This window comes from Telopea speciosissima, chromosome 9, assembly GCF_018873765.1.
Source record: "Telopea speciosissima isolate NSW1024214 ecotype Mountain lineage chromosome 9, Tspe_v1, whole genome shotgun sequence".
NCBI classification, from domain to species: domain Eukaryota; kingdom Viridiplantae; phylum Streptophyta; class Magnoliopsida; order Proteales; family Proteaceae; genus Telopea; species Telopea speciosissima.
The window spans coordinates 47,835,132-47,860,604 of record NC_057924.1 but is presented as its reverse complement, the minus strand read 5'-3'; the positions used below and the strand labels follow the sequence as shown (position 1 = coordinate 47,860,604).

Below are 25,473 nucleotides of genomic sequence, written 5' to 3'. Positions count from 1 at the left end.
AAATGAAATTTTCACCTTTCATGGGGATGGGTTAGTCATTTCGTCATGTCTTGTGTCTGGACGCAAATGCTATGGCTACACTATCGGATTGAGTCCTTTCTCCCAAAAATTATTTATGGGAAAAACGACTTTGTCTGGGAGTGTGCATGCTACGGAAAATACAGAGGGGCGAAATGACTGCCCCACCCTACCCCCCATGGAAGGCAAAAATACTGCCTCTATTGATGCTTCTGTGGGCTCTCTCATTGATCCACATGCTGATCGATGCAGAAGCCATGCTCCCAGACAGAGAACGTCTTCCCATTATTTATAGTCTTATCTTCCCTTTCTCTTATAGTATCAGAGTATTTGCATTCATGTTCTGCCAATAAGCAATAGCATGTGCACTAGCTCTCCGGTCCCTAATCTTTAGTTTTTCCTCCATTTTAGTTTCTTCTTTCTATATTGTGCAGATTGGGATCAAAGCCCTTGCTTGTCCTTGTGTTCTTTGCTGTCAATGAGATTGGAACCCATCCTGGAAAAGAGTATGGAAGGGTTTATGCTAATGATGTCGATGGCATTAATAATGAAGATTACATCATGTGATGAGACTAGCCATCTCTTTCTCTCTCTCTCTCTCTCTTTTCCCTCTTGTCCACGGCAGGAACAGTTCAGTCCCCATTCCCAATTCTGTCGAAGGGAATGGCAGTTTATATTTATGTGCTTTTTCTTGTTTCCTTTATCTCATACGTAACATCCTACCACTAAACATGACAAAGGTGACAACTACAGCAGCTCTAACAGCCACATCTTGGAGGACCAGAAGAATATTGCTTAATAAATGCTTACGGATAAGGGACACCAACACCCCAGTCTGCTTTTCCTTGTTGGTACATACATATAATGTATGTGTATAGATTGATTTATGCAGATACATATGATCCTTCTTATCCACATAACTCATAACATACCTGAACGCTTGAAATAATTCTGGCTTAGGTTGAGGCCTAGTTTGTTTAGCTAGTCACATGTGGTGTATGGCCCTATACCTAGACATAAGGTTGCACGAAATGACCACCATACTTTCAGACCAGGTAGCATTATTTTTTCCTTATAATTATTATTATATATTTGATCCATCGTCTATATATGTTTATGAATTCCCTCTTTGGTTAATAAGAGTTCATCTGATGAGAGAACTCTTGGCGAAACGGGGGTAAGACTGAACCATGATCAGCTCCATTTCCTAGGTAGGTCAATTTCCCCATGTCCCTATAATAGAGGGGGTGGAAATGACATCCTACCTCTGCTCGAACACACTGCCCAGATGGCGTCCACCCCTTCTATTAGAAGAATTTGAGGAAATGAAATGGGCAGGAAATGGAGCAGATAAGAATAAGGATAAGACTGTGTGCAGTGGCAAGAGCCTCCTACAATATGTACGCCCTTTCATTTTTTTTAGTAAATACGTATTAATTGGGTGGCCTATACAGGAACCATGGCTGTGCATGCCAAAGTACTGAGGTTTGATGTATATGTGCATGTGCGAACCATGCATGAGTGCACCTTCTTCTTCATTTCTTGAAAACTACGTACATGTATACATTCGCGACTCTTCAACCCAGTCTATGTAGACCGGTAGACGAGATGTGACTGTTCATTATTTTGTATGTCAGGGACGTACTTGGATGCCCTAGGGTATAGGGATCAGTAGAAAGTGTTGAGATCCCCTGCACATATCCTTTAGGTGTATGTGTGGCTAACACCCGTCTCACTTACTACCATTTTGAAGAACGATATTTATGGAAACAAAAGGAACAAGTGTTGACACATGAAGCGTACGTGCAGCTGATCTAAACTCCTGTAAAAATGTTATGACCTATTATACCTAAATATAACTGTCCAATCAAAACACTCCACGTCAATAGGGCATTGCGATCTCGTGATGACCAAAGATTTAACAAGTTACCTCCGTGACTTATCACAAATAAGGAATCTACTAAAAACGGTGTCGCACACCAATCTACTCCTTTAAGGAAACTATCAAAAAGCATTCTAGGATCCCAGTAGGACAGGGATTACAGTCCTAAAAGAACTCCATAAGCGATTCTCTTACCAAAGATAAAACTTACGATATTGGGACTGTTCCCCCACCACCTCTTGGGTCACGAACCTTATATAAAATTAGGTATGACTATTTACAAACCATCTGAATTATTCTCTATTGTTGCTCAAAAATATCTTACTTAGGCATCAAAGAGTTCCCCACTAGTACAAACTGGCTCTCTGGTGTCCCCTCTACTTCTTTGTGCAGGTGATCAAACAAGTAGATAGCTTGAGGAGATTTCTCGACACAACATGACCTAAACTTGTAATGATTTGTCTCAGCAAGGTAGGACCAATAGCAGTTCTCTATCTCTAATGGGCATTATACCCCAAAAAAAAAAAAAAAAAATCTCTAATGAGCATTAGGAGGAGATCCTTTTACTTATGGACAAAGAGAGAGTAAGAGAGGAAAGAAGTTTGCAACTGACCTCAATTGGAGCCTAAGTTCGAAAGGCTAAATTTCATGGGTATTTGTGTTTTCACTAAAGGTAGGACAAAATTTTCATCCAACCTAGGGTGTCCATCTTGTGAATCTTTCATGTTATCGTTATGTAGGGCACAGGTGTATGTGGGGCCTTATATCAAAAAATAAAAAAAGTATGTGGGGCCTTATTATCTGACCGCTAAGTTGTAGACGAAGACCGTAGAAAGAAAAAGACCCTCACGAATCGCTCCCAAACAACAGCATTTAATTCAAAAAGTAGAAAAGGCCAGCCGATCACTTTTTACTTTTTCAGTACTTAAAAAAGAAGTCCATACTCCATAGTCATACTCCACGGCCGACAGAGCATCTCAGCATCTACTCGTCTTCTTCCCATTCCCCAAAATACCCTCCATAGGAATCCCCAATTACACAATCCTTCCCACCAAACTCCATCTAATCTTACGATAATTCCAACTCAAATGGCATTTCTGTTATATTGGATTAAAACCAAGGTTAATTGATTTTCTGCAACTTCTATATAAATGAACTAAAATGGAGAAAATAGGCAGTTCGTTCAAGCAATTCCTTCTTTCTTTCTACAATACAGAGCTCATTTGGGGGACCTGGGCTAGGGTTGCATAACTTCCAACCTATCAAAGCCATCTCAAAGAGAGATTATAGAAATGGCCGGAACTCAGTTGTGTCCAGTGATAGTCTCAGTGTCAGAAGAAGCTGGGTGTGCTCGCTTGGCTTTTCAGAACTCGAAGAACCACCAGTTCTTAGAAGCACCACCTAAGGCCCCATTCTCTGCTGTGTTGCCATCTCGTATTGTTTCTTTGTCTAAGCCTCTGGTTCGTATAACCTTGGAAACCATAAATGAAGAAGATGACATGGATACTGTGTTGATGGATTACCCAAGGACTTCTTCTGCAACATTTTTGTCATCTTCTTCTTCTTCTTCATCGTCATCATCACCATCCTCATTGTGTTTCTTCGAGTCACGGAAGCATTTCTCGGTATTTAGTAGCAATTGGGAATTTGCTTAAGAGGTGCAGAATGGGAAGAGATCACTATAATTTATGGATAAATTTTCTATCCTTAATTGTATGTTTTTACTCTTTTTCATGGTGATGGGCAGTTCATGGTTTAAGGTACAGATTTACTGTGTAAAGTAGTTGGGCTAAGTCCATAGGTTTCTTAATTTTAAATAGTTAATTGAAATAGTTACTTTCAAGTTACTTGAAATAGTTACTTGAAATAGGAAATCCTCTAATCCCTCCCTCACTCTTTCTTTATCTTAAATAGTTACTTGAAATAGGAGGAGGCTGATTAGGATCAATCCAAATCTTCTTTTCTTAAAATAATTCCTAAATCAGTCCTAATCTTATTTTGTTAAAATAATTGGGAATCCAAGGTTGCATCAATGTGATATGGTTTAATTATGAACTAAAGGAAACCGAACCAAGATCCAAGAGTCCAAGATCGGTAAGACTTTTGTATCGGTTAATACACTTCCTCAAGATGGAGAAACGTGACCATGAATCTTCAACTTGTCAAGTTAAAACTAGAAACGAGAGGTCGTCAGTCAATGGCTTGGTTAAAATATTAGACAACTAATCTTAGGTGGAGATGAACTGGATAGTAAGTTGTCGTTTTGAGACATGGTCATGAATAAATTAGAAATCAATTTCCATGTGCTTGGTGCGAGCATGGAACACCGGATTAATAGAAAGGTAGGTAGCATCAATATTATAACACCACAAAACAGGGGGACCTTGTAAAGCTCCTGGAACAAAGACTCAACCATATGAGTTCGACAGAGGCATCAACTAAAGCCTTGTATTCAAACTCATTGGAAGAGTGGGCAACAGTCTTTTGTTTGCGAGAAGCCCATGACATCGGATTAGGTCCAAGAAAAATTGCATACCCCCCTGTGGATTTACCATCATCATTGTTTCTATCCCAATACACATTTGAATATGCTTAAAGAGAACGCAAAGGAGAGCGTTCAATAAGAAGACAATGTGTGTGTGTCTATTTGGGATACTGGAGAACGCACTTCACAAGTACTCAATGATCCTCAGTGGGAGCATGCATGAATTGACATACCTTGTTAACAGCAAACGAAACATTGGGGAGAGTAAGAGTGACATATTGCAGGTCACCCATAATAGAGTGGTATTGAGTTAGATTAGACATAAGAACACCCCCTGTCGTAGATGGCATCTGAGTAGTTGTCATGGGTATAAGAACCGGTTTTCAATCAACCATATTGGCATGCAATAGGAGATCACTGATGTATAGTGACTACAATAGTAACAGTCCCTTAGAGTGAGGGATGTCTTCAATGCCTAAGAAAAAGTGAAGATCACCTAAATCTTTAATGCATCTACAAGCCGATTGAGGAGAGTGGTAACTTGAGTAGGATCACTACTCTTAACCAAGATATCTTCCACATAAATAAGAACATATGTGACATGCGTACTAGCTTTGTGGATGAGCGAGTTTTTCGTTTGAGGTGTTTTAAAACCCAATTACATAAGGAAGTGAGATAACCGATGAAACCAGGTACATGACGCTTATTTGAGACCATAAAGTAAATGATGGAGCTTGCAGACGTGGAGAGGTTTGTTAGGATCCACAAATCCTGAAGGTTGAGACATATACACCTCCTCTGAGATAGTGTCATGAAGGAAGGCATTATGAACATCCAATTGTCTGATAGGACACCTTTGAGAGATGGCAATAGCAATAACGGACCGAATAGTGGTAGCTTTGACTATGGGGCTGAAGGTATCAATGTAGTCAAGTCCTTGTTGGTGAAAGCCCTTTGCAACAAGACACGCTTTGCAGCCCTCAAGAGAACCATCATCCTTCTGTTTGATGCGATAAACCTACTTATACCCAACAAGATTCATAGAATCAGACTTAGGAACAAGACACCATGTACCATTCTACACCAATGTATTGAACTATATGTCATTGCAACACGTCATTCTGGAATCTTGGAAGCATGCGTAAAACAAGTAGGTTCAGTAGCAGGTGCAGTGATACTGAGGGCATGGGGAGGCTGCGGGTGGGGCCGTAACATCATTTGATGGAGGATTTGGGAGGGGCAGGCCGGTGGTATAGAGAGTTGAAGACCTACTAGTGGGGCGGTGAGGGATTGGGAGGGAGGGGAATAAAGGTCTTAAGGGGGTGAGTTTTAAGGGGAGGGTAGTGGTGGAATCGATGGGAGATAGAAGAGGGGAGACAAGGGGTATAGGGGACGGTGGGGGAGAGGGGATGGGAGTGGGGAGGGGCCGGCGGAGTGACCAGAGGGGAGGGGGCTAGTATGGGCATACCAGGGGAAAGAGGACTGATAACAAGGTGAGCAATCCGATTACGGACAGATACACCTGAAGAGGGGGCAGGGAGGGGGAAGTAGATGAACCTAGGAGAGAGGGATTGGCAAACGAAAAAGAGGACTCAGAGAACCAAACATGCCTGGAAATGTAGGTACGATTACTAGTAAGATCAATAACGATAGCCAGTGTGAGATGTAACACACACGAGGTGGAGCAATAATCCATCTTGTGTTGATTATAGTTACGAAGGTAGAAAAAATATACACAACTAAAAATGTGTAAAAAAGAATAGTTAGGGGGCTTATGGTGTACCAGTTGAAAGGGGTGACCCCATGGGACACCTTAGAGGGCATCCTATTAATCAGGTATATGGTGGTTTCAAAGGTAAGTGTCAGTAATGCCTAGGAACTGACCCATGAGCAACAAGAGAGAAGCCAGCTTCAATGATGTGGCGATGACGATACTCAATAGCTCTTTGTTGCTTATGGGTATGGAGGCAAGACAATCTATGGGAGATGCTAATTTGATTAAAAAATTCGAGAAGGGAACGGTATTCACTATCCACTCTATCTAAATAGATTTGATTTTAGGGGGAAAATGACATTCCACTAAAGCCTGAAAATTGTGAGAAATAAAGAAAACATCAAATTTTTTAACAAGAGGATAAAACCAGATAAACTTAGTATTATCATCAACAAAAATTACAAAGTAACAATGCCCAACCAAAGAGGGCACAGGGGAAGGACCCCTAAACATCACTGCAAATAAGCTCTAATGGAAATAAACTCCTAGAACGAGTTTTAGATAACGACATACAACTTGCTTTACCTAACTGGAAAACAGTATAGGCGGGACTGAGACATGCAGACTAGCATGGTAATTTATTGACTTTCACCATAAGACGGAGTAAATGCTCGTGTGGGTGGCTCACACGACGTTGCCAACCATCAAGAGTGATACAAACTGCAACACTGGTGGATGGAGAAGAAGTGGAGTAAGAAGACAATGTGTAAAGGACCGGACAAGTAGTGCTGACTTGGTGATCTAATTCTTCACAAAAAAGTGGGACAAATGAAATTCAAAAAAATATGTTATTGTCATGAGCAAATTTTTGAATAGAAAGTAACGGTTTAGAAATTGAGAACATTAGACAATTGAAAAGAGAGAGAATATGAGGGGCAAAGGATAGAGGCAAAACCTATATGAGAAATTGGTAAGCCCTTACCATTACCAACATGAAATTGATCATGGTCGATGTATTCATTAAAGTAAGAGAGGGACTGTAAGTTTGGTGTAACATGGTGGGAAGCACCTGTATCAAGGTATCATCTTACCCAAAAAATAAAAAAAAGGTATCAAAGTATCAGGTTAGTGCAGTGGAATGGTGAGGGTGGGTAGGAGATCGAGTGGTAAGCAACCCAACTCAGGTGGGTTGTTGGTTCACTTCTCTTCTAATTTGTATCTTTCTCCCCTTCTGCTTTTTATTTGATTCCATATCTACACCTTTTTTGTGGTTCTTATTTTCTTTCCATCATATAAATGAATGGATTTTTTTACGAAATTTCATTTTCATGAATACTTTCAAGCTTAAGGGTCTTCAAAAACTCTAGTTTCTTTTACCAAAAAAAAAAAAAAAAATTCAGTCGAAGCAAAACTTGCAATTAAATCTTCTTCTTCTCCTTCACCCTCAACCTCAAGGGCCTTAAGTCCTCAACTTTACAAAAATTTTTCAATGGTTGGAGTTAATTCCCATTTCTCCACGATCTATTTGACATAAAAGGTTGAAGAAGGTTGTCAGACTTTCACTACGCAAAAATCGCAGTGATAGAACCATCGAAGAAGGTAGCCAAACTTCCACCAAGCAATAATAGCAGTTAGGGAAGGGCACAGAAGCTTGATTGATTCAAATGGGAGGTACTTTGTTGGGGGAGATACGAAAGAGGGGTTGTGGCTATCAAGCAAGCAGGTCTTCTCTAACCCGCAAGTAAAAAAATCTGACTCTCTTCCAATCCACCCCTGTTTTTGCTGTTGTTTTGCGGGGTTGGACCCTCCAACGCCCGCCACGGCTGGAGGAAATCCATTTCGGCAAGTAAATAGATTTTTTTTTTTTTTTGGAACTAGAGGTGTCCGGCCTTTGACCGACTAATTCCCCCAAAACTCGTGCACGACCCCACAACATACACGAACCGAGAGATACTAGACCCCTATGTTCACTAGGAAGTTTTCTCTCAAGCTGGTGGCCCCTAGGGGGAAAGCAGAGCCTTAGGCCTCCTTCCTTGTTAACTGCGCTGCCCCTTGGGGTTAAGTAAATAGGTTTTCATTGATGCAGATGGGGCAACGGATTAACCACCACAGGATTATTATAAAATTTAAAAAAAAAAAAAAAAAACCATTAGATTAAAACAATACATGTCACGTGTCATGCTCCCAAACCCTCACTGCATCTCACTGGAAGCAGAGGGAGCTAGTGAAAGGGGTGAGCACTTTTAGCATTTGAGGAGGGAGCTCGTTTATAAACTCCATTATTCCGTTATGGACGTCCTACAATGTTTTGTACTGTTTTTTTCCTAGGTGGATTTGTGAAGTTTAGCAAACAGAGTTGTCTCATAAAATTGCGAAGATTCTTCTAAAACCGTTAAAGAAATCACCCTATCGACTTCTCGAAGAAAGATTCATATCACTTTTGCAGACATGTAGGAATCTGAAACAACTTAAACAGATTCAAGACCAGATAATCACTAATGGGTTCCAGCATAACGAGTACATCGCCCCAAAAATCGTCACAGCCTGCGCCGAGTCGAAGAAAATGGGCTATGGCCGCTTGTTTTTCGATCGAATCCCAGACCCAAATTCGGTGCTCTGGAATGCAATGTTCAAAGGGTACGCAGAGAATGAGTTCTACAGAGAGGTTTTGGTTCTGTTCAATCAGATGAAGAGTAGGGACGTAAGGCCCAGCGCTTTCACGTTCCCTTTTGTTCTCAAATCTTGCGGGAAGATTTCTGCTTTACGAGAAGGTAAGGAGGTGCATTGCCTTGTAATCAAATCTGGGTTTCAGGGGAACCCATTTGTTGGGACTACACTGATTGATATGTATTCGGGTGGAGGAGCAATTGAATCTGCTCATCAAGTGTTCTATGAAATGCCTGATAAGAATGTGGTCGTATGGACCGCAGTCATAGCTGGGTATATTTTGGTTAATGACATCGACCATGCTCGTAAGCTCTTTGATCTGACATTAGAACGTGATGTTGTGCTATGGAATACTATGGTTTCTGGGTACATTGAGTCAGGTGATATGTTAAGGGCTCGGGAGCTCTTCGATGAGATGCCAAACCGTGATGTGATGTCGTGGAACACTATTTTGGTTGGATATGTGAACAATGAGGACCTCAAAGCCGCTGAGGAGTTGTTTGAAGTTATGCCAAAGAGGAATATCTTCTCTTGGAATGGACTAATTGGGGGATATGCACGTCATGGTCGGTTCTTTGATGTTTTGGTTGCATTCAAGAGGATGTTATCTGAGTCTGATATTGTTCCTAACGATACAACGCTTGTGACGATCTTGTCTGCTTGTGCTAGATTAGGAGCACTTGATCTGGGTAAATGGCTTCACATTTATGCTGAGAGCAATGGGTTTAAGGGGAATGTATATGTAGGAAATGGATTGATTGACATGTATTCAAAATGTGGGAGCATTGAAAGTGCGATTGATGTCTTCAACAGCATGAAATTTAAAGATTTGATAACTTGGAATAGCATGATTTGTGGGTTGGCTATGCATGGGCGAGGGACTGATGCCTTGAATGCCTTTGATTGCATGAAGAGTATGGGAGAAAAACCGGACGGAATCACCTTCATTGGAGTGCTGTCTGCCTGCACTCATATGGGCTTGGTTGAGAATGGCTTTTCTTATTTCCAATCAATGACTGATGAGTATTCTATCATGCCTCAAATTGAGCATTTCGGTTGCATTGCTGATCTTTTAGGCAGGGCTGGTTTGCTGAACCAAGCTGTAGATTTTGTGAGAAAGATGCCTATAAAAGCAGATAGTGTTACCTGGAGTGCCTTACTTGGAGCTTGTCGGGTTCACAAAAATGTCGAATTGGCTGAGCTTGCTCTTGAACATCTTATCGAGCTTGAGCCAAATAATCCTGCAAATTACGTTATGCTTTCAAATATTTATGGAGATGTTGGGAGATGGGAAGATGTAGCAAAATTGAAAGTTGTTGCAAGGGAGATGGGGGTAAGAAAAATTCCTGGGTGTAGTTCAATTGAGGTGAATGATAGTGTTATGGAGTTCTACTCATTAGATGAGAGGCATACTTGCAGAGATGAGATTTACGAGGCATTGGGAGGATTAACTGAGCTGTTGAAATCTTATGGGGATGAACTCGATCTCAAGGATCTTTGGGAAGAAAATGGAGCAAGTTAGACAGGCTATGAACAGTGAAAAGAACAAAGCATTGAGAATTATCTAATTAGGACTTCCCGTATATGAATGAAGCTCATTGAATACACCAATGAGGAGTGATATGTTGCAAATTAAAGGAGCTAGAAGAAGGGGGGGGGGGGGGGAAAAAGTAGTACTCCAAATATGACCTGAGTGTTGAGAAATGATGTGTGGCTTTGGTTAAACAAATATGATTTCAAAAAGAATTGAATAATGATACCCCTTTATTTGGATCTTACTTCGAGTTCAGTTATACTTAGCAATGGTAGAAACTTTGCCGTGGAAAAACCAGAGCATCCTGCCATAAAAGAGCTGATGAAGTTTCAGCTCTTTAAAAACTAGAAGGAATGAAAGGGTGGATGAAGGAAATAACTCTTACTGTAACAGAAGAAAGTTCTCGTGCTAAAAATGTACCAAGTAGGTCAGGGTGAGATGCAAGCACACGGATGCCTTTTTATCTTCTTCTTATTTTTGGTGCAAAAGGATGCTTTGTCTAACACCACATTAGCTACCATATATAAGATTTTGGAAGCATGAAAAATTACTTATTGCAAAACCATTTGCTAATGTGTAATGCAAAGGAAATGATGTGCTTTAAAATTAAGTATTTTTTTCTCATTGACTTTCTTTTTCTTCTAATGTCTTTCCTTGATCTTTTCTTTATGATTCATGTACGAAATCCAAACAAAAAAAAAATGGGGACAATACATTTCCCCACCCCCAACACACACACACACACAAAAAAATAGTTAACAGAGGTCATTCTTATTTGTTGGTTAAGACATACAATTGAAGGCTGAGTGGAACTAAATCTCGGTTGAAACTGCAGGTTTCGACCTATGCAGTTTCGACCAAGATATCTCAGTATCGCAGCTGACCAAGACGAACCTGTAAGGGAGTTTAAAAAATACATTGTTTCCACCGGTTTCGATCAGTTTCATCCATATTTCAACCGACACTATTGTTTTGACCGAAACATGGTTGAACCAAGTCGAACCACCCTTTATAATCACAAGTTTCGACCAAGAGCTGCTGGTTTTGATAGTTTCGACATAGGGAGGGAGGTTTTGGGCCAAAAGTTGGATTTATTCGCGCAACTTTTACATTTTGTACATCTAGAAGCTGTATCAAGCTTCCTATAAGAGATTTTGAACTTTCAATCTCAAAGGTAACAGTGTTTTCTGCCCAGAAATCTTTTTTTTTTTTTGTACAATACATGAGAATACAAGGTAGAATTCATTCAAATTCATATATGTCAATTACAATGGCCCGATCTACAACTCTACGGAGTCGGATTTTTTTTTGTTGGCCAATTAATCTTTTTAATTTTCTATTTTATTAAAACTATTTTCCTACAACATATTTTTGAAAAACAAAATATGACATATATGATGGATGGACACCAATTTAATATATGTTAAGACACCGTTAGCCACCTACCCAGACTCAGAGCCATGGTGGTGGTGGCGGTACTTGTGGGTATTATAATGTTAATGCCAGATTAGCATCCATATGCGATGAGGAGGACAGATGATTCAGAGCCAGAGCAAGAGCCAGATCCACAAAGATTCATGGGGGAGACTAACTCATGCAACACAATTGATGATCATGGTGCACGTACCTCGAGAGGTTAGAGTCGAGGTCCTTGCAAGGGATTCGGATCTACTGATGACGCATCTAGGATGGATATATCGAACTTGTCTAGCACCATGGAAGCCATGAGTTAGGGGGAAACTAGAGGATCTGGGCATTAATGCACACCATCCTTCATAGTAGAGACCAGAGGATCTAGGCATTAGCGCGTATCATCCTTCAAGCCAGATTAGCACCCTTACGCGATGAGGAGGACAACTAATTCTGGAGCCAGAGCCAGATCCACAAAGATTCACGGGGGAGACTAAGTTTACTCATGCAACACAAGATGATGATCATGGTGCACGTACCTCGAGAAGTTAGAGTCGAGGTCCTTGCAAGCGATTCGGATTTACTGATGAGGTATCTGAGATGGATATATCAAACTTGTCTAGCACTAAGGAAGCCATGGGTTAGGGGGAGACTAGAGGATCTGGGCATTAGCGCACACCATCCTTCATAGTAGAGACCCCCAATCCAGCACAACATCATGATAGTGATTTCGAGAGCGCCGGATCAGCATCACATGCTGGTTATGGACTATATGGTGGATATGTTGGTGGACCATCCTTCAAGAGCACCGGTTCATTTGGATATGGTGGTGGACATGGTGGATCTTCTATTTCATTTGGATATGGGAGTGGCCATGATGCATCTTCTACTACATATGGATATGGAGATGGGTCAGGTACTGGGTCATTTTTTGTCGACAATATCCTATAAAGATGTCATGGGATACATATGTGGTAGGGTTGCAATAGGGTTAGGTTGGGTCCGAGCCTTTTAAAACCCTAGCCCAACCCTGAGTCTCCTTAGTTGGGCCCAGGCCCAACCCGGCCCTAACTCAGTGCTAGAAAAATCCAACCTTGACCCGCCCTCAGTGTCGGGTCGGGCTGACTGTAATTGGCCCTGACCATAAGGGGGGAAGGGAGATGCATGGGCTGTCCAAACTGTGAAAGGGAGATGCATGGGCTGGCCAGGCTAGGAATAAGAAGAAGAACAAAACAAAACAAAAAAAAAAAAAAAAAAAAAAACATGAAGAAGAAGAAAGGCTCGGGTTGGGCTGGGTCGTGCTCAGCCTATGGCCTCAACCTTGACCTTGCCTAGCCCTGACTCTGGGCCAGAAATTTCCAACTTTGACCCGCCCTCAAGGTCAAGGTATCTCAACCCAGACCCTATTCGGGCTTAGGGTAGGCTCGGGCCGTCAGGGCCAAACTTGGACTCTTAATATATGGTGCAATCAAAGGAACGGCTCTGACATCTTCAGTGGTACGCAGCTTGTGGATTGGCCCATGCATCAAGAAACTCCTCATAAAATTGAGTGGTGAGTGTTGTACAATTTATGTTTTATTTGGTTAAAATGAATTATTTAGTTTTCTAGTAGTTTAACTATATGTGAACTTAATATTTATAATATGATTAGTGTACATTGTACAACATTCAACACTAGTAAACTTGGGTAAAAAACCAAAAGTACCATTTTGAGTGTTTTGTATGAAAAAAGTTCATGTATTGTGTATAGAACGTAAAAAATAAGCTATATTTTGGGCTTATGTTCTCTGTGCCGCAGCACAGCCTGGACTCAGACACATGAGCTAGCCATTCAGGGGTACGGAGTGGTCATTTCACCCACCCCCATGTGTTTGGACGCAGCCTGCGCCCCCGGCACAGAGAACATTTGGCCATATAAAAAACCAGAGCTAAAAAAGCACTTCTAAGCCTCGAAACCACCAACTCGAGTTGGTTGGGAAAAAATACCTGGTTTCGACTAGTTTTGACCAAATTTTGGTTTCTGGATGGTCGAAGCCTAGGTCAACACCGAGATTTAGAACCTTGGGGCTGACATTTGCTTGGTGATCCAATGCAATATTGCAATTAGGGCTCTTCTTCCTTGCTAAGCCAACGCATTGTGACCTGGGAGGACCTCAAAAGAGTATGTGATGGTTCATGTTTTATCTCCAAAACGGTCTGAATATTGCTTCTTCCAGAGGGACAGAGGGTGATAATGTCATCTGATAAGAGTTTCAGACCAGAGAGAGAGAGCTGGGTATTGGCAAGTTGAAGTTTCCTCTTGTATCCATTTAGTGAGATGAAGACTCATTTGATAAGCCTCTGTGAAGTTGGATTTGAAATACATTTGAAGAGATACTCGAGATACATTCTAATGTTTATGATACAGAAGTATAGAATTCACACACAATCAACAGTTACAGCATCGAAACTTTCTGGGTCTTGCGAACAGTTGCTGTTACCCAGTACAGCTTCATACTGTTTTTCCTTAAAAGAGACAAAATTGTTTTCATAATCACCCTCGTCATCTTCCTCGTCGTCATCATCATCATCATCATAATTAGAGAACCCACTAGTTGTTCCATCATTCGGATCATGATTCACAAGGCCCACAAGCTCATTAGCTTCCTGTTTCTCTTCTGCCGTTTTCACCAAAGACAGGAGGATATTCTTTGCTTTCTGATCAGGAGGGAACCCACTTGATCCCATTTCCTTGAACCAAATTACAGCACTTCCAAAGTCTCTATTCCTACCATGTGCATCCATGATTGTAGTGAATATTGTCTGGTTGGCCTCAATACCCTGGATCCGCATTTCTTCATATTTCTCCATCATCTTCTCTAGGTTATTTATCTTTGCATATCCCTTGATCAGTGCTCCATAAGTCACAACATTCGGCTCAAATCCATCTTGTTTCAATCTGCTGAAGAACTTCTCAGCACCCTCCATGTCAGAAGCATTAACATAAGCAGATAACATTGTTGTATAAGAGCAGAGATCAGGAGTGCATCTGTGGAAGATAAACAAGTAGATTAATTAAGAAAATTAAAGGATCTTTTCCACACAACTAACTTGCTAACAATGTTAATCAAGACAGGCACATCAGTAACAATCACAGTTAGTCTAAACATTGGCCCAAAAACCTCAAACAGACTATATCTTCCTTCCATAATAAATTAAAAACCACACCTATAAACCTTGTGGTTATGATACACACGCATATCTAAGAATTAGTATGGGCTCTGTTATTCTGAAAAGTCAAAAATAAGCCTATTGGATGACCATACCCAGGCCCAAATGGCACTACAGTCTCTTGGATCATTAGGGAAAAAAACGACATTTTTTTTGAGAGAGCTCAGCGACTTAAAAGGCAGAATCAGACTTCTAAACCAAGAACTGTTACTCGAAGGAGCAAATCCTAAATAACTTAGGTTATCAATTACTAAATTTTGTATTCCCATCAAGTAATCTCAACAAACAATGTTAGTAACAGAAAGAAGCAATACGTTTCAATACCTTTTTTATTTTTACGGGAAAATTACGTTGACCACCCCTGTAGTTTGAAAAAATTACACCAATACCCCTCAAAATTATGCCTACTCAGCTCCAAAGGGGAGGTGAATGTAATTTTGAGGGGGATCGGTATAATTTTTTCAAACTACAGGAGGGTTTTTTGTAATTTTCCCATTTTTTAAATGTGCAAACAGGTTTTGGACCTAAGTACCCTGAATCAAGAATACTCATCACAGACTTAGGCATGTAGGGATTTGTTAAACATTTGGTGTACCACCTAGTAACAGGGTACACCTGTTTAATACACTTGAAGGAGCAAATAGATTTCAAACCAAAGACCTGACTATAGGCCCTTCCCAAATATATCTGATAAATAGTAAATGTAGCTTAAATAGGAAAACTTTACTTGTCTCTTCTCATGCACTTGAATACCGTCCGAGCTTCCTCTGTCATTCCCGATATTGCAAATGCGTCAAGCAAAATGTTGTAAACTTTGAGAGTAGGCCTGTAAAAGCAAAAATATTAACGGGATACTATAACCATTTGCAATTATTGTCAGTAGATTGACTGTAAGGGCTTTTTCAAACAGGTATTTGATCATTTGGTTTCCCAATCCATTTAGGCATTGGAAGAGACTAACTGGGGCAATCATGGACAATTTGGATCAACACCACTCCAGAACTGTCCATCCAACTGATACTGATTTTGAATCCTTGCATTGAACTAATGTCTTTGCAAGTGTAGCAACAGTAAGCAATGCTTGAGAACTTAACGATTAGACTGTGTTTTCAGTTACAACTACGAATCAGAAGAACAGCTAATTAGTTAAGCAAACACTGATCAAGTGTGCTGTTCGACTGCAGATAACATCCAAAGTTCCATTATTTTAATGTATAGTGGTGAAATATATTCCAGAAGATTAGTATTAAATTACACCTGCTAATTACATTAAAAATGACAGATGGTTTATAATATGTAAATCATTTTCTAGAAAGACAGTCACTAGAAGTCCTAAAATCAACTAACTTAAAACCTCGATAAATGATACATCCATAAAGCTGTCAGAAAACAAATTCTACCTTTGAACAAAAAGACTCTAGTACCCCAATAGTTATGGTTCGAATTAATGTTTACAACACAACAACAACTCAGCCTTATCCCAACTAAATGAGGTCAGCTGGTTCGAATTTATGTTTAGAAACTACAAATTGACAAGAATTTAGAATGGTGACCGCAGCATGATTATGGATCAACTGGAAAATATTTTATGACTTGACTGAGTATCTATAACATAGAAGCATACAACACGACTTGATTATTTGAGTGTATGGGTACTCAATTTTGAAGTACCCAACAGATATGATGGCACTATATGAGTATATGTAGATTTAAAGATATAAACAAAATTAAAGTAATTAAAAAAAAATTCCGGCCTTGTACATTTTCAGATATGTTTTCTAACTCCAGTAGTCAAATGGCAGGCCAAGTCAACCATTGAGTGGTCAAGTCTGCAAAGTTGAGACCAATTATCATTCTTTTGCTTTTTCTTTTGGAGGTTGGGGAGGGTAGGGGGGAAACAAGCCACCGGATATTATTAATGCAGGGAGAAGAGCAAAGACCCGTGGTGTATAAAGCCATAACAGAGAATATACAGGGCTTGAAACCTGATTATACAAAAGCATGCCTCTGCTGATTCTGAAAGTTGGTACTCCCACAAGTTGATATCCTTACATGTTGAACTCAGGTAGACACAGAATATTCAAGAAATAATATGCAAAAGGTAGCCACGCACCTAACACCAGCATCCAGCATCTCCTCAAAAACTGCAAGTGCTTCTTCTTCTCTTCTAGCCTTCCCATAGGCATTAATGAGAAGAGAATAGCTCACAACATCAGGTTGAAGACCAGCTCTTTGCATCTAAGAAAAGGCAAGAGTCTTAAGAATCTGACAAACTCATTCTTAACAAAAGATTAAAGAAATCATGGACAAACCCTTAGAATAATTATGAATTCAACCCCTCTAAAACTTCACAAGGGCAATTCAGGTATGCCCATAGCCTTTCGGCAAGTCCAACATGCTGATTCTTATGCCATCTTTTATCCTATTTGACAACCAGGAAAGCTACTTTTTTAGGAAATGTGCATGGACTAATTTGTTTGACCAATGGATGGATGGTATTCCAATCTGGAGACTCATAGTCAAGCAGCAAATGTGAAAAAAGAGTGAATTGACTCAATTACCCCATCTAATGTTGAATTTGCTAAATTAACTATTTCGCCATAATTTAAAGAACCCAATAATATTCAAATGCTGAAGTCTGTAAGCCAATCCATAAATTCCTAAATCAGGTCAGGTTTCTTGTGGAAGACGATTATAGATTGATCCTACTCACTTTTGCAAATTCTTCACTTTTTCTTTGGGTTTTACTTGTATTTTCCCTTCCAAACACAGTGAACCTTCCATTTTATCCTGCTGCCACACACATCACCTATCTAAATTCCACATTCATCCTATTGGCTTCATAAAAGATATCACAGTTTCTATCTTGACCAGAAACACCTCAAGAAACCTCAAACCAATGGTGCGATATGCATAAAATTTTGGCAGATTGTTCTAATCAGCCAATATAACAGGTATGCAAAAGATGATGTAAATTTGACGGACTGACTCAGATTTACGGAGTAATCCTGCTGAGAGTTAGAAAGTTGGAAAGTTGCAGAATTTGATGGGCAGGTCTAAGAACAAATCAGAAACCATATTTAGATCAGCAATAGCAGTAGAGTAGAACAGCAATCTAAAACTAGATCTAGAAAATCAGAACAAAAAACTGAGATCTAGAATAAGTATAGTAGCAGTAGAATTTCTAGTTTTGATAGGAAATGCCAGATTTTGAAACCAGACCAGTAACTAGAACTTGAACATAAATTAAAAATAGCAAACAGAAGAAGAATAGAGCAGAACATCAGAAACTAACACTGTAAATAATGGAGAAGAAGAAGAGAACAGAAGAGACCAGATTTGGGATACCAATCCTATATGCCAAGTAAACTGCTCCAAATTAAATTGATGGGGGATGGATTACACATATAAAGACCTTCTAAAATTCCTACATTCACTCATAAAAGGGACTCCTAATCACTGTCTTATACTGACTTGAGTAAATAGACTCAAAACATAACTCTTAAGAGCTATTACGCATCCTAATGTAACTCACATTTTTAATTACTAGTTTCTTATACTAACTTTACCCTACTTTATTGGCTTATGGATTAGGACCCCAAGAAAATAAAGTGCCCCAACCTATAATATGACTACCTAAAGTTCAATTTTAGCCCATTGGACTGCCAATTGCTCCTTGTGGCCCTTCTAAATGTACATATAGGCATCCATACAAGATTAATGTTTAATGCAACTGCATCAATTCCCCTGATGTTGGAAAAAATTCATTGAGTTTTAAAGTGTTGAAATATTTTCATGACATGGTCCGCACCAATCTTCTTGTTCAGCATAAGGTTTTAGGTCTCGGTTTCGCCCTTGGTTTCACCAGGCCACAAAACCGAGTTCTGCCAAGATCTTGGCGAGTGGGTGTATTTTTTCCCGTCTTGACTCGGTGGTGGGTTTTGGTGCCATATGGCCAAGATAGGTCCTAAAACTTGACATCCACCTTATTTTAGACCTTTTAAACACAATGACAACATTAGTTTTTACAAATTCAAACCCAAAATGGTACTTTGACTTCAAACCCTAGGTTGGTAGTCTACGGCGTAGCTGAGCTCTACCCTAGGCCATTCCACACAATATTTAGAACAGATGTAATTAAAGCAGAGGTGTAAAACAACCTAATTAAGTTGATGTGAGATTTGGAAAAAAAAAAAAGCACCAAAACCCTCACTTGGAGGTGTTTTTGCTTCACAGTAAAGAGAGAGAGAGAGAGAGAGAGAGGTGAGACAGAGGCCAAAATCTTGACCAAAAAGGTGTCTTTTTATAACATGGGTTTGGTCCAGTTTGACTCGAAACATAAACCGAGATCTCGGTCGAGATAATGTATAAATCCCATATTGCCTTGCATCTCATCTCGAGATTTCACAAAACCGAGTTTTTATCGAGATCTCGCCGAGATCCTGTAACATGATTTAGCTTGAGAAAGAAAATTTGTTACCCACATATAAAATCAGCAATGTGTGGTCTTTTTTCAATAAGAAACCGATGTGAAGGATGAATTCCATATGAGCTATTTCTTGAATATTGACCTCAAATTGGAGTTCCTTCTCAAGAAGATAATTGAACTTTCTTGCTCCTTCAACGATGGAGTACTCGATCTAGTTCAGAAGAACAAGAGGGCCAGCAGGCAGCAGCAAACCAGGCAACTGGACCAGACCAAGAATGGCCATATAAATATGTTTAATTTTGAGTGTCCAACGGATTATATGGGCCATAAGTTAAATATTTTTGGATTTACATGAGGTTTCCTAACCCTAAGCCTTAAGTGATTAGAATGCCCGTTATTTGGTATCAGAGCTATGGAGGGACATCAAAGCCACAATGTTGGTGGGATGATATCAAGTGTTGCCGAATTCTACCTCCGATTGAAGGATGACCATGCGAATCTTATTTAACATCACTCCAAAACTCATGGATTAGTTTTTTTCAAGAATGGGTGAGTTGACAGTTTAGAAGAACAAGAAGGCCAGCAGCAAACCAGACCATTGGACTGGACCAAAAATGGACTAACATGTTTAATATTGAGTGTCCAATGGGTTATATGGGCCATGAAGCTTAATATTTTTGGATTTACATGAGGTTTTCTAACCTTAATCCTTAGGTGACTAGAATATCCCATTAGTATTGCTCCTTGATTTCATCTTGTTGATCAACAAAGGGCATTGGATTTTCGTTATGACCAGCAAGGACTTCTTGTTGAGTTTAGTACAAGCCACCACTAATTCTTCCTGCTTGTTGTTGCTGACTTCCTTGGTTTTACCTTCACTTGTAGGCTTGAATTCAGCAATGTCGGTGTCTTTTTCTGGTTGTACTTCAGTAGAAAGTTTAGGATTTTCTTCATGTACAACTTCTTTAGTAGGTTCTTTAGGCATACTTCGTTCATAGGCAACCCACATAAACCAATTTGACCTGATGTGTAAGGAGGAGACGTAAGAAAGCATAAGTTCTCTTGATGGAGGCAATAGTATTTTCTTCAGTTTCAGCACACATCCACCACAGCTTGCGAACAAAATTCTCACTTCACCTTCATCTATGAATAAGAAAGCATTTTTTTTCCACTGGGCAAGCGAACACTAGTCTTGAAAACAAAAGAATACATGGCAAGGTTAGGCTTTGAAACCAAATAATCAGTGGTAATCCTGAACCAAGGAATTCTAGTGGAAGATTAGCTACGACATAGGTATAGGAATAAGGACCAGATTACAAGAAAATTGAATAACGAAATCAAAACAAATTTGATATGCATAAAATTCTGGTAGATTGCTCTAATCAGCCAATATAATAATACAAGGTTTCAACGAAATTTCACAAAACCAACCGAAATATTTTGGTTACCTAGGCTGTCGAAACAAAACAGCCTGCAATAATGAAGAATTGCAATGTTTCAACCAAAATTTCCAAAGTAGCGGCGAAATTTCGACCACATTTTGGATTTCAGTATCGTTTCAGTCAAACCCTCTGTATAAAATGTATGGTTTCGATCGAAATTTCAGTCTAGATAAAATTTGGACCATGCTTCGAGTTACAATTTCACTAGCTTCGACTCCAACGAGGGAAACTTCCTAGAAAACCTCAATTTTTTGTGATTTTGGGCCAAATCATTCCATATCTTTGTAATGAACCATGAATAACAATTGATAATTATGAAATGGTTTCTAATGTATGTTTATTCATTCCTCAAGCATATTTAGTTGTTTTAATTGAACTATGTGTTCTAATACTAAATTTTGGGTATACAGCACCGTACAGTGTACCACATACACCACTAACCTAGGGTCCAAAGCCAAACTACCATTTTGTATACATTTGTTTACAATCTAAGAGTTCCACTATGTTTAAAGGGCCTAAAATAAAGTTCTTAGAAGTTTTGGGAACTATTTTGGCCATTTGGGCCTCAAAACCAACAATCGAAACCATCAACCAACGAAATTTTGCGGTTTCGCGAAATATTCCGGTTTCAAACCTGGTTGAAACCAGGCTCAAAACCTTGAATCTTGGCCAATATAACATGTATGCAAAAGATGATCTAAATCTGATGGACAGATTCAGAGATATGGAGTAATCCTACAAGGTGTAGGAAAGTCGAAAAGCTGCAGAATTCAATGGGCAGGTCTAAGAACAGATCTGAATCTATATCTATAAAATCTGTACAAAAAACTGAGATCTAGAAGCATAGTAGAAGTAAGATTTCTAGTTTCAATTGGAAAGACCAGATTTTGAAACTAGAACTGTAGTTAGAGCTTGAGACATAAATTCAGAACAGCAAACAGAAGAATAATAGATCAGAATTTCAGAAAGTAACTTTGTAATCAATGGAGAAGAATAAGAGAAGAGAAGAAATCAGATTTGGGATACAAATCCTATATATGCCAAGCTCAACAGTTCCAAAACTCTTAAAAAAACTCATATTTCTTACTCGAATCCTCTCCAATTGATGGGGGGGGTGTCATACATATATCAAGACCTACTCATTAAAGGACTCATAATTGCCCTCTTATACTTACTTAAAGTAAATAGACTTAACAAAGAACTCTTACGAGTTACTAAGCATCCTAATCTAAATCAAGTACTTAATTACTAATTTTGTATACTAACTTTAACCCCCACTTTATTGGCCTTATGAATTAGGTACAATACAATGAAACCCAAGAAGAAAAAAAGGTCCGACCTATAATATAACTACCCAAAGCTCAATTCTATCTCATTGGACTGTATACTGTTCCCTGTGGACCTCCTAAACTTACACATAGGAATCCACACAAGATTATTGTATAATGCAACTGCGTCAATGCTAGTACTAGGGGTGCAAGTTTGGCCTGCCGAGCCCAAGCTTGCCCAAAGCCCGCCTGGATAAATAGGGTCTGGGCTACGTTTTTCAGTTGGTGGGCTGGGTTAGGGTTTTGATTACAGGCCCGAGGTCAGGTCGGGCCAGGCTTAGGATGAGGCCTCAGGTTGAGTAAAGCCCAACCTAGCTCGGGCTAGCCTGGCCCTGTATATAAGAGCCATTGATTAAGTATTGTAATTTATATTTAACATACAAAGTTGAGTACTTGATTTTATGTTCAATAATGCATTTTAGGGGGGGCCAATCAGCACCAGTCAAGGCCAGCCCAGCCCGATCTCAGGCTTTCAGGGCTAGGCTGGGCTCAGTTGAGCCCAACAGGACTGAGCCTACGCTAAGATGTCCCAGCCTGACCTGGAATCACGACGGGCTGAATGGGGACCTAGGGTTGGGCCTGGGTTTTAAGAAAAACGGACTAGCCCCGGCCCACTTGCACCCCTAGCTGGCATCTAGGTCATTTCCATAATGGGTACCAATCGTAGGGTAAGTACTTGAAGTTTTGAACTATTTGAGAATTGTTAAAGTGGTCTACCAATTTATGTTGTAAGGAGTACATGACATATGTACCGTGGGGGAACATATGTGTCATGTACACTTATTTATATGTCTTGTGGCTTTCTTATTTAGTTGTTCTTTATTTATTTATCAGCCCTAGATAGGTTTGCTTCCTTGAGTCCGATTTAGATTCCTACTCTAAGTTGTATTCCTAATATATTTATATAGTCAAGGGGTGTGCTGAGAACTCTCACCCGATTCTGTTTTATTCTATTAGCAGTCTTCTTTTCTTCTATCATATCTCCTTCTCATCATCTTCTTCTTCTTCTTTTTCTTTTGCTTTGTTTGTTTCTGGTTTATTAGATCTGATATTGTCACATGGTATCAGAGCACTAATAAATCAGGAGATCATCTTCTTCAATCCTGGTTTAGAGTGGTGTTTCAAGCATAGTTCGAGATCTCGTTTTTTTGAGAGGTCGAGTCGAGTTGGTATACAAGTTGAAAAATTACACTTTCTCGGTCGAGATCTCGGGTAACTCGAGATCTCGACCCGAGATCAGTCGACCCAAATCTCGACCCATCTACCCCTTTAAAAGTCACCTAACTCGACAGAACTCGATCGAGTTTTGGCCAAAAGCTGTTTTCTTCCCCATTGAAGGCTGTGATTTATTTTAGCTCTGGATTTGAAGTTGTAACCTGCGGGAGAGTTGATTCAGCTGCACATTTGAAGCAGTGGATCTCACGCCTCATGGCAACCGTCTCACGCCTCGTGGCAACAGCTATACCCTAGGATAGGGGACTGGACATGCTGATGACAACTCTTATATGCTTGCTATGGAGCACTATATGCAACAGTGCAGCAACACTATGTCATGGGAAGACTATGTGGCACTATTGGAAACTGAATACTTGATTCAAACTCAGTTTATGTGATGATAGTTGTAACTTGTAACATTGTTAAACAGTTTGATGTATCACTTTAACATTTCTAATACTTATTTAAGTTGTTTAGCTATTAATTAAATGTTTTGCTCGCTTTCTATTTCTAAATTATGTGTAGAGTAGGGTATTTTAGTACGTCGTCGCCTACCAACTTAGAGTCCGAAGTAAACTCTTATTTGGACTTTATTTTTACAAAATCTGATAACGCCATTATGTTTAAATGGCCTAAAATAGGCTGAATACCAAATTTCAGACCCAAACTAGATCTAAAACCCACAGAGTTGGAGTTTCGAGTTGGAAAAAAAAATGCATCAACTCGACCGAGATCTCGGTTTTTCCCAGGGTCGAGTTGGGGTCGTGTTCCGAGTTTTAGTACCCTGGTTTCAAGGTTTACCATCGGTTACTGGCTGCAGCAGCCCATGCTGCCTATCTACATATTGCCCTAGTTTATGATGCAATGAAGACAAACTAGGGCCTATTCTCAACTACATACTGCTGATTATGAAGTTATCTTGCTGAAGATATTTCTGCCTATGCATATTCTCAGTTGCGGTTTCAAGTTCTGAATGTTTTCTCCAGTTTTCAAGATTTGATTAGAGTAACTTATCCAACCATCTGATGTTTATGATATTTTGAGAGATGATCAAGGACATCCCAAGGGAGACTCAATCCAGGTTTCATTAAGTTCTCCTGGTTTCGTATTCTGCAATTGATTTTCTGCTTCTTAGCTGCGATAATCTGTTTTCTGGGTAATTCTCATTTCTCTCACCCCTTGATTATCCAATTAGTTCTGATCCTTCCACCTGATCAGACTAATACTTTGGGATCTTATTCCCCTACCCAGGAAGGCTGTGCGATAGGTATTTTAGGTCATTCTGACCTCTTGATTGAGTATGATTCAAAAATCACCCATATTCTGTGCTATCGGTTACGGTTCTGCATAGGTCATTCTGACCTCTTGATTGTGTATGATTCAAAAATCACCCATATTCTGTGCTATTGGTTACGGTTCTGTATACCTGAGTGTCTGATTAGACTTCTGTGTTGTTGCCGACTGCTGATTGTGGTACTATTCTGTCTGTATAATCCATTGTACATTATTGCCTTGATCTCTGCGACTTCTTTTAATGGCAGAACTTAAATCACCTTCGGTCCTTCGGATAATATCCAAGTTCAGATTACAACCATTAAACTCAATGGGGTTTCTAACTATTTGTTATGGCCCCAAGCTGTACAGGTATGTATTCATGCCAAAGGGATGAAGAAGTACATTACAGATGATCCTCCTACTGCTGATCCCAAGGGTCCTACCTCACTCACGGCACATGAAGACTGGATGCGTGAGAATTCTACTATTAAGATATGGTTATGGAACAGTATTGAACCATCTATTGCCTCTAATGTCATGTTTCACTCAACTGCCAAGGGTGTCTGGAATGACCTCTATGAAAGTTTTTCTCAGGAGAAGAATCTTTCTCAGATATATGAATTGTATGACAAGATGTTTACTTTTACGCAGGGCGATAAGTCCCTCAATGAATTGAGTACTACAATAGATATAAAGGAATTATTAAGGAACTTCAGATGCATCAACCCCTTACCACTGATTTGGAGCAACTCAAGGCACAGAAAGCTGAATTTTATGTAGCTAAATTCTTGGCTGGTCTACATACAGACTACCAATCTGTGAAGAGTCAACTTCTTACAAGGGAAAAGGTACCTTCACTCAATG

The 25,473-nt window shown here is 39.7% G+C and overlaps 2 protein-coding genes across 4 annotated transcripts in view; one reads left to right on the top strand and one right to left on the bottom strand.

The window, feature by feature from the left end:
- Positions 1 to 3,175: 3,175 nt before the first annotated feature.
- Positions 3,176 to 25,473, bottom strand: part of LOC122639712 (pentatricopeptide repeat-containing protein At3g59040) — a 64,522-nt gene continuing 42,224 nt past the window's right edge. The window contains exons 5-8 of one of the 3 annotated variants that reach the window (XM_043832625.1): positions 17,034 to 17,158; positions 15,648 to 15,746; positions 14,273 to 14,738; positions 3,176 to 3,494 (exon numbers count right to left, since the gene is read on the bottom strand). In XM_043832625.1, the coding sequence (XP_043688560.1) occupies positions 3,420 to 3,494; positions 14,273 to 14,738; positions 15,648 to 15,746; positions 17,034 to 17,158 (765 nt within the window). In that variant the 3' untranslated portion in view covers positions 3,176 to 3,419. Of the gene's footprint in view, positions 3,495 to 14,073; positions 14,739 to 15,647; positions 15,747 to 17,033; positions 17,159 to 25,473 lie in introns of those variants that run through there. The other 2 variants (XM_043832626.1, XM_043832624.1) reach the window with 2 other exon arrangements.
- On the top strand, positions 8,420 to 10,303 carry LOC122639713 (pentatricopeptide repeat-containing protein At1g08070, chloroplastic-like). Its single transcript, XM_043832627.1, has one exon. It carries the CDS (start codon positions 8,663 to 8,665, stop codon positions 10,286 to 10,288), a length of 1,626 nt encoding a protein of 541 aa, XP_043688562.1. The 5' UTR covers positions 8,420 to 8,662; the 3' UTR covers positions 10,289 to 10,303.

Excerpts from the sequence above, each read along its gene's own strand:
- LOC122639713 (XM_043832627.1), top strand. The coding sequence starts at position 8,663 with ATGGGCTATGGCCGCTTGTTTTTCGATCGAATCCCAGACCCAAATTCG.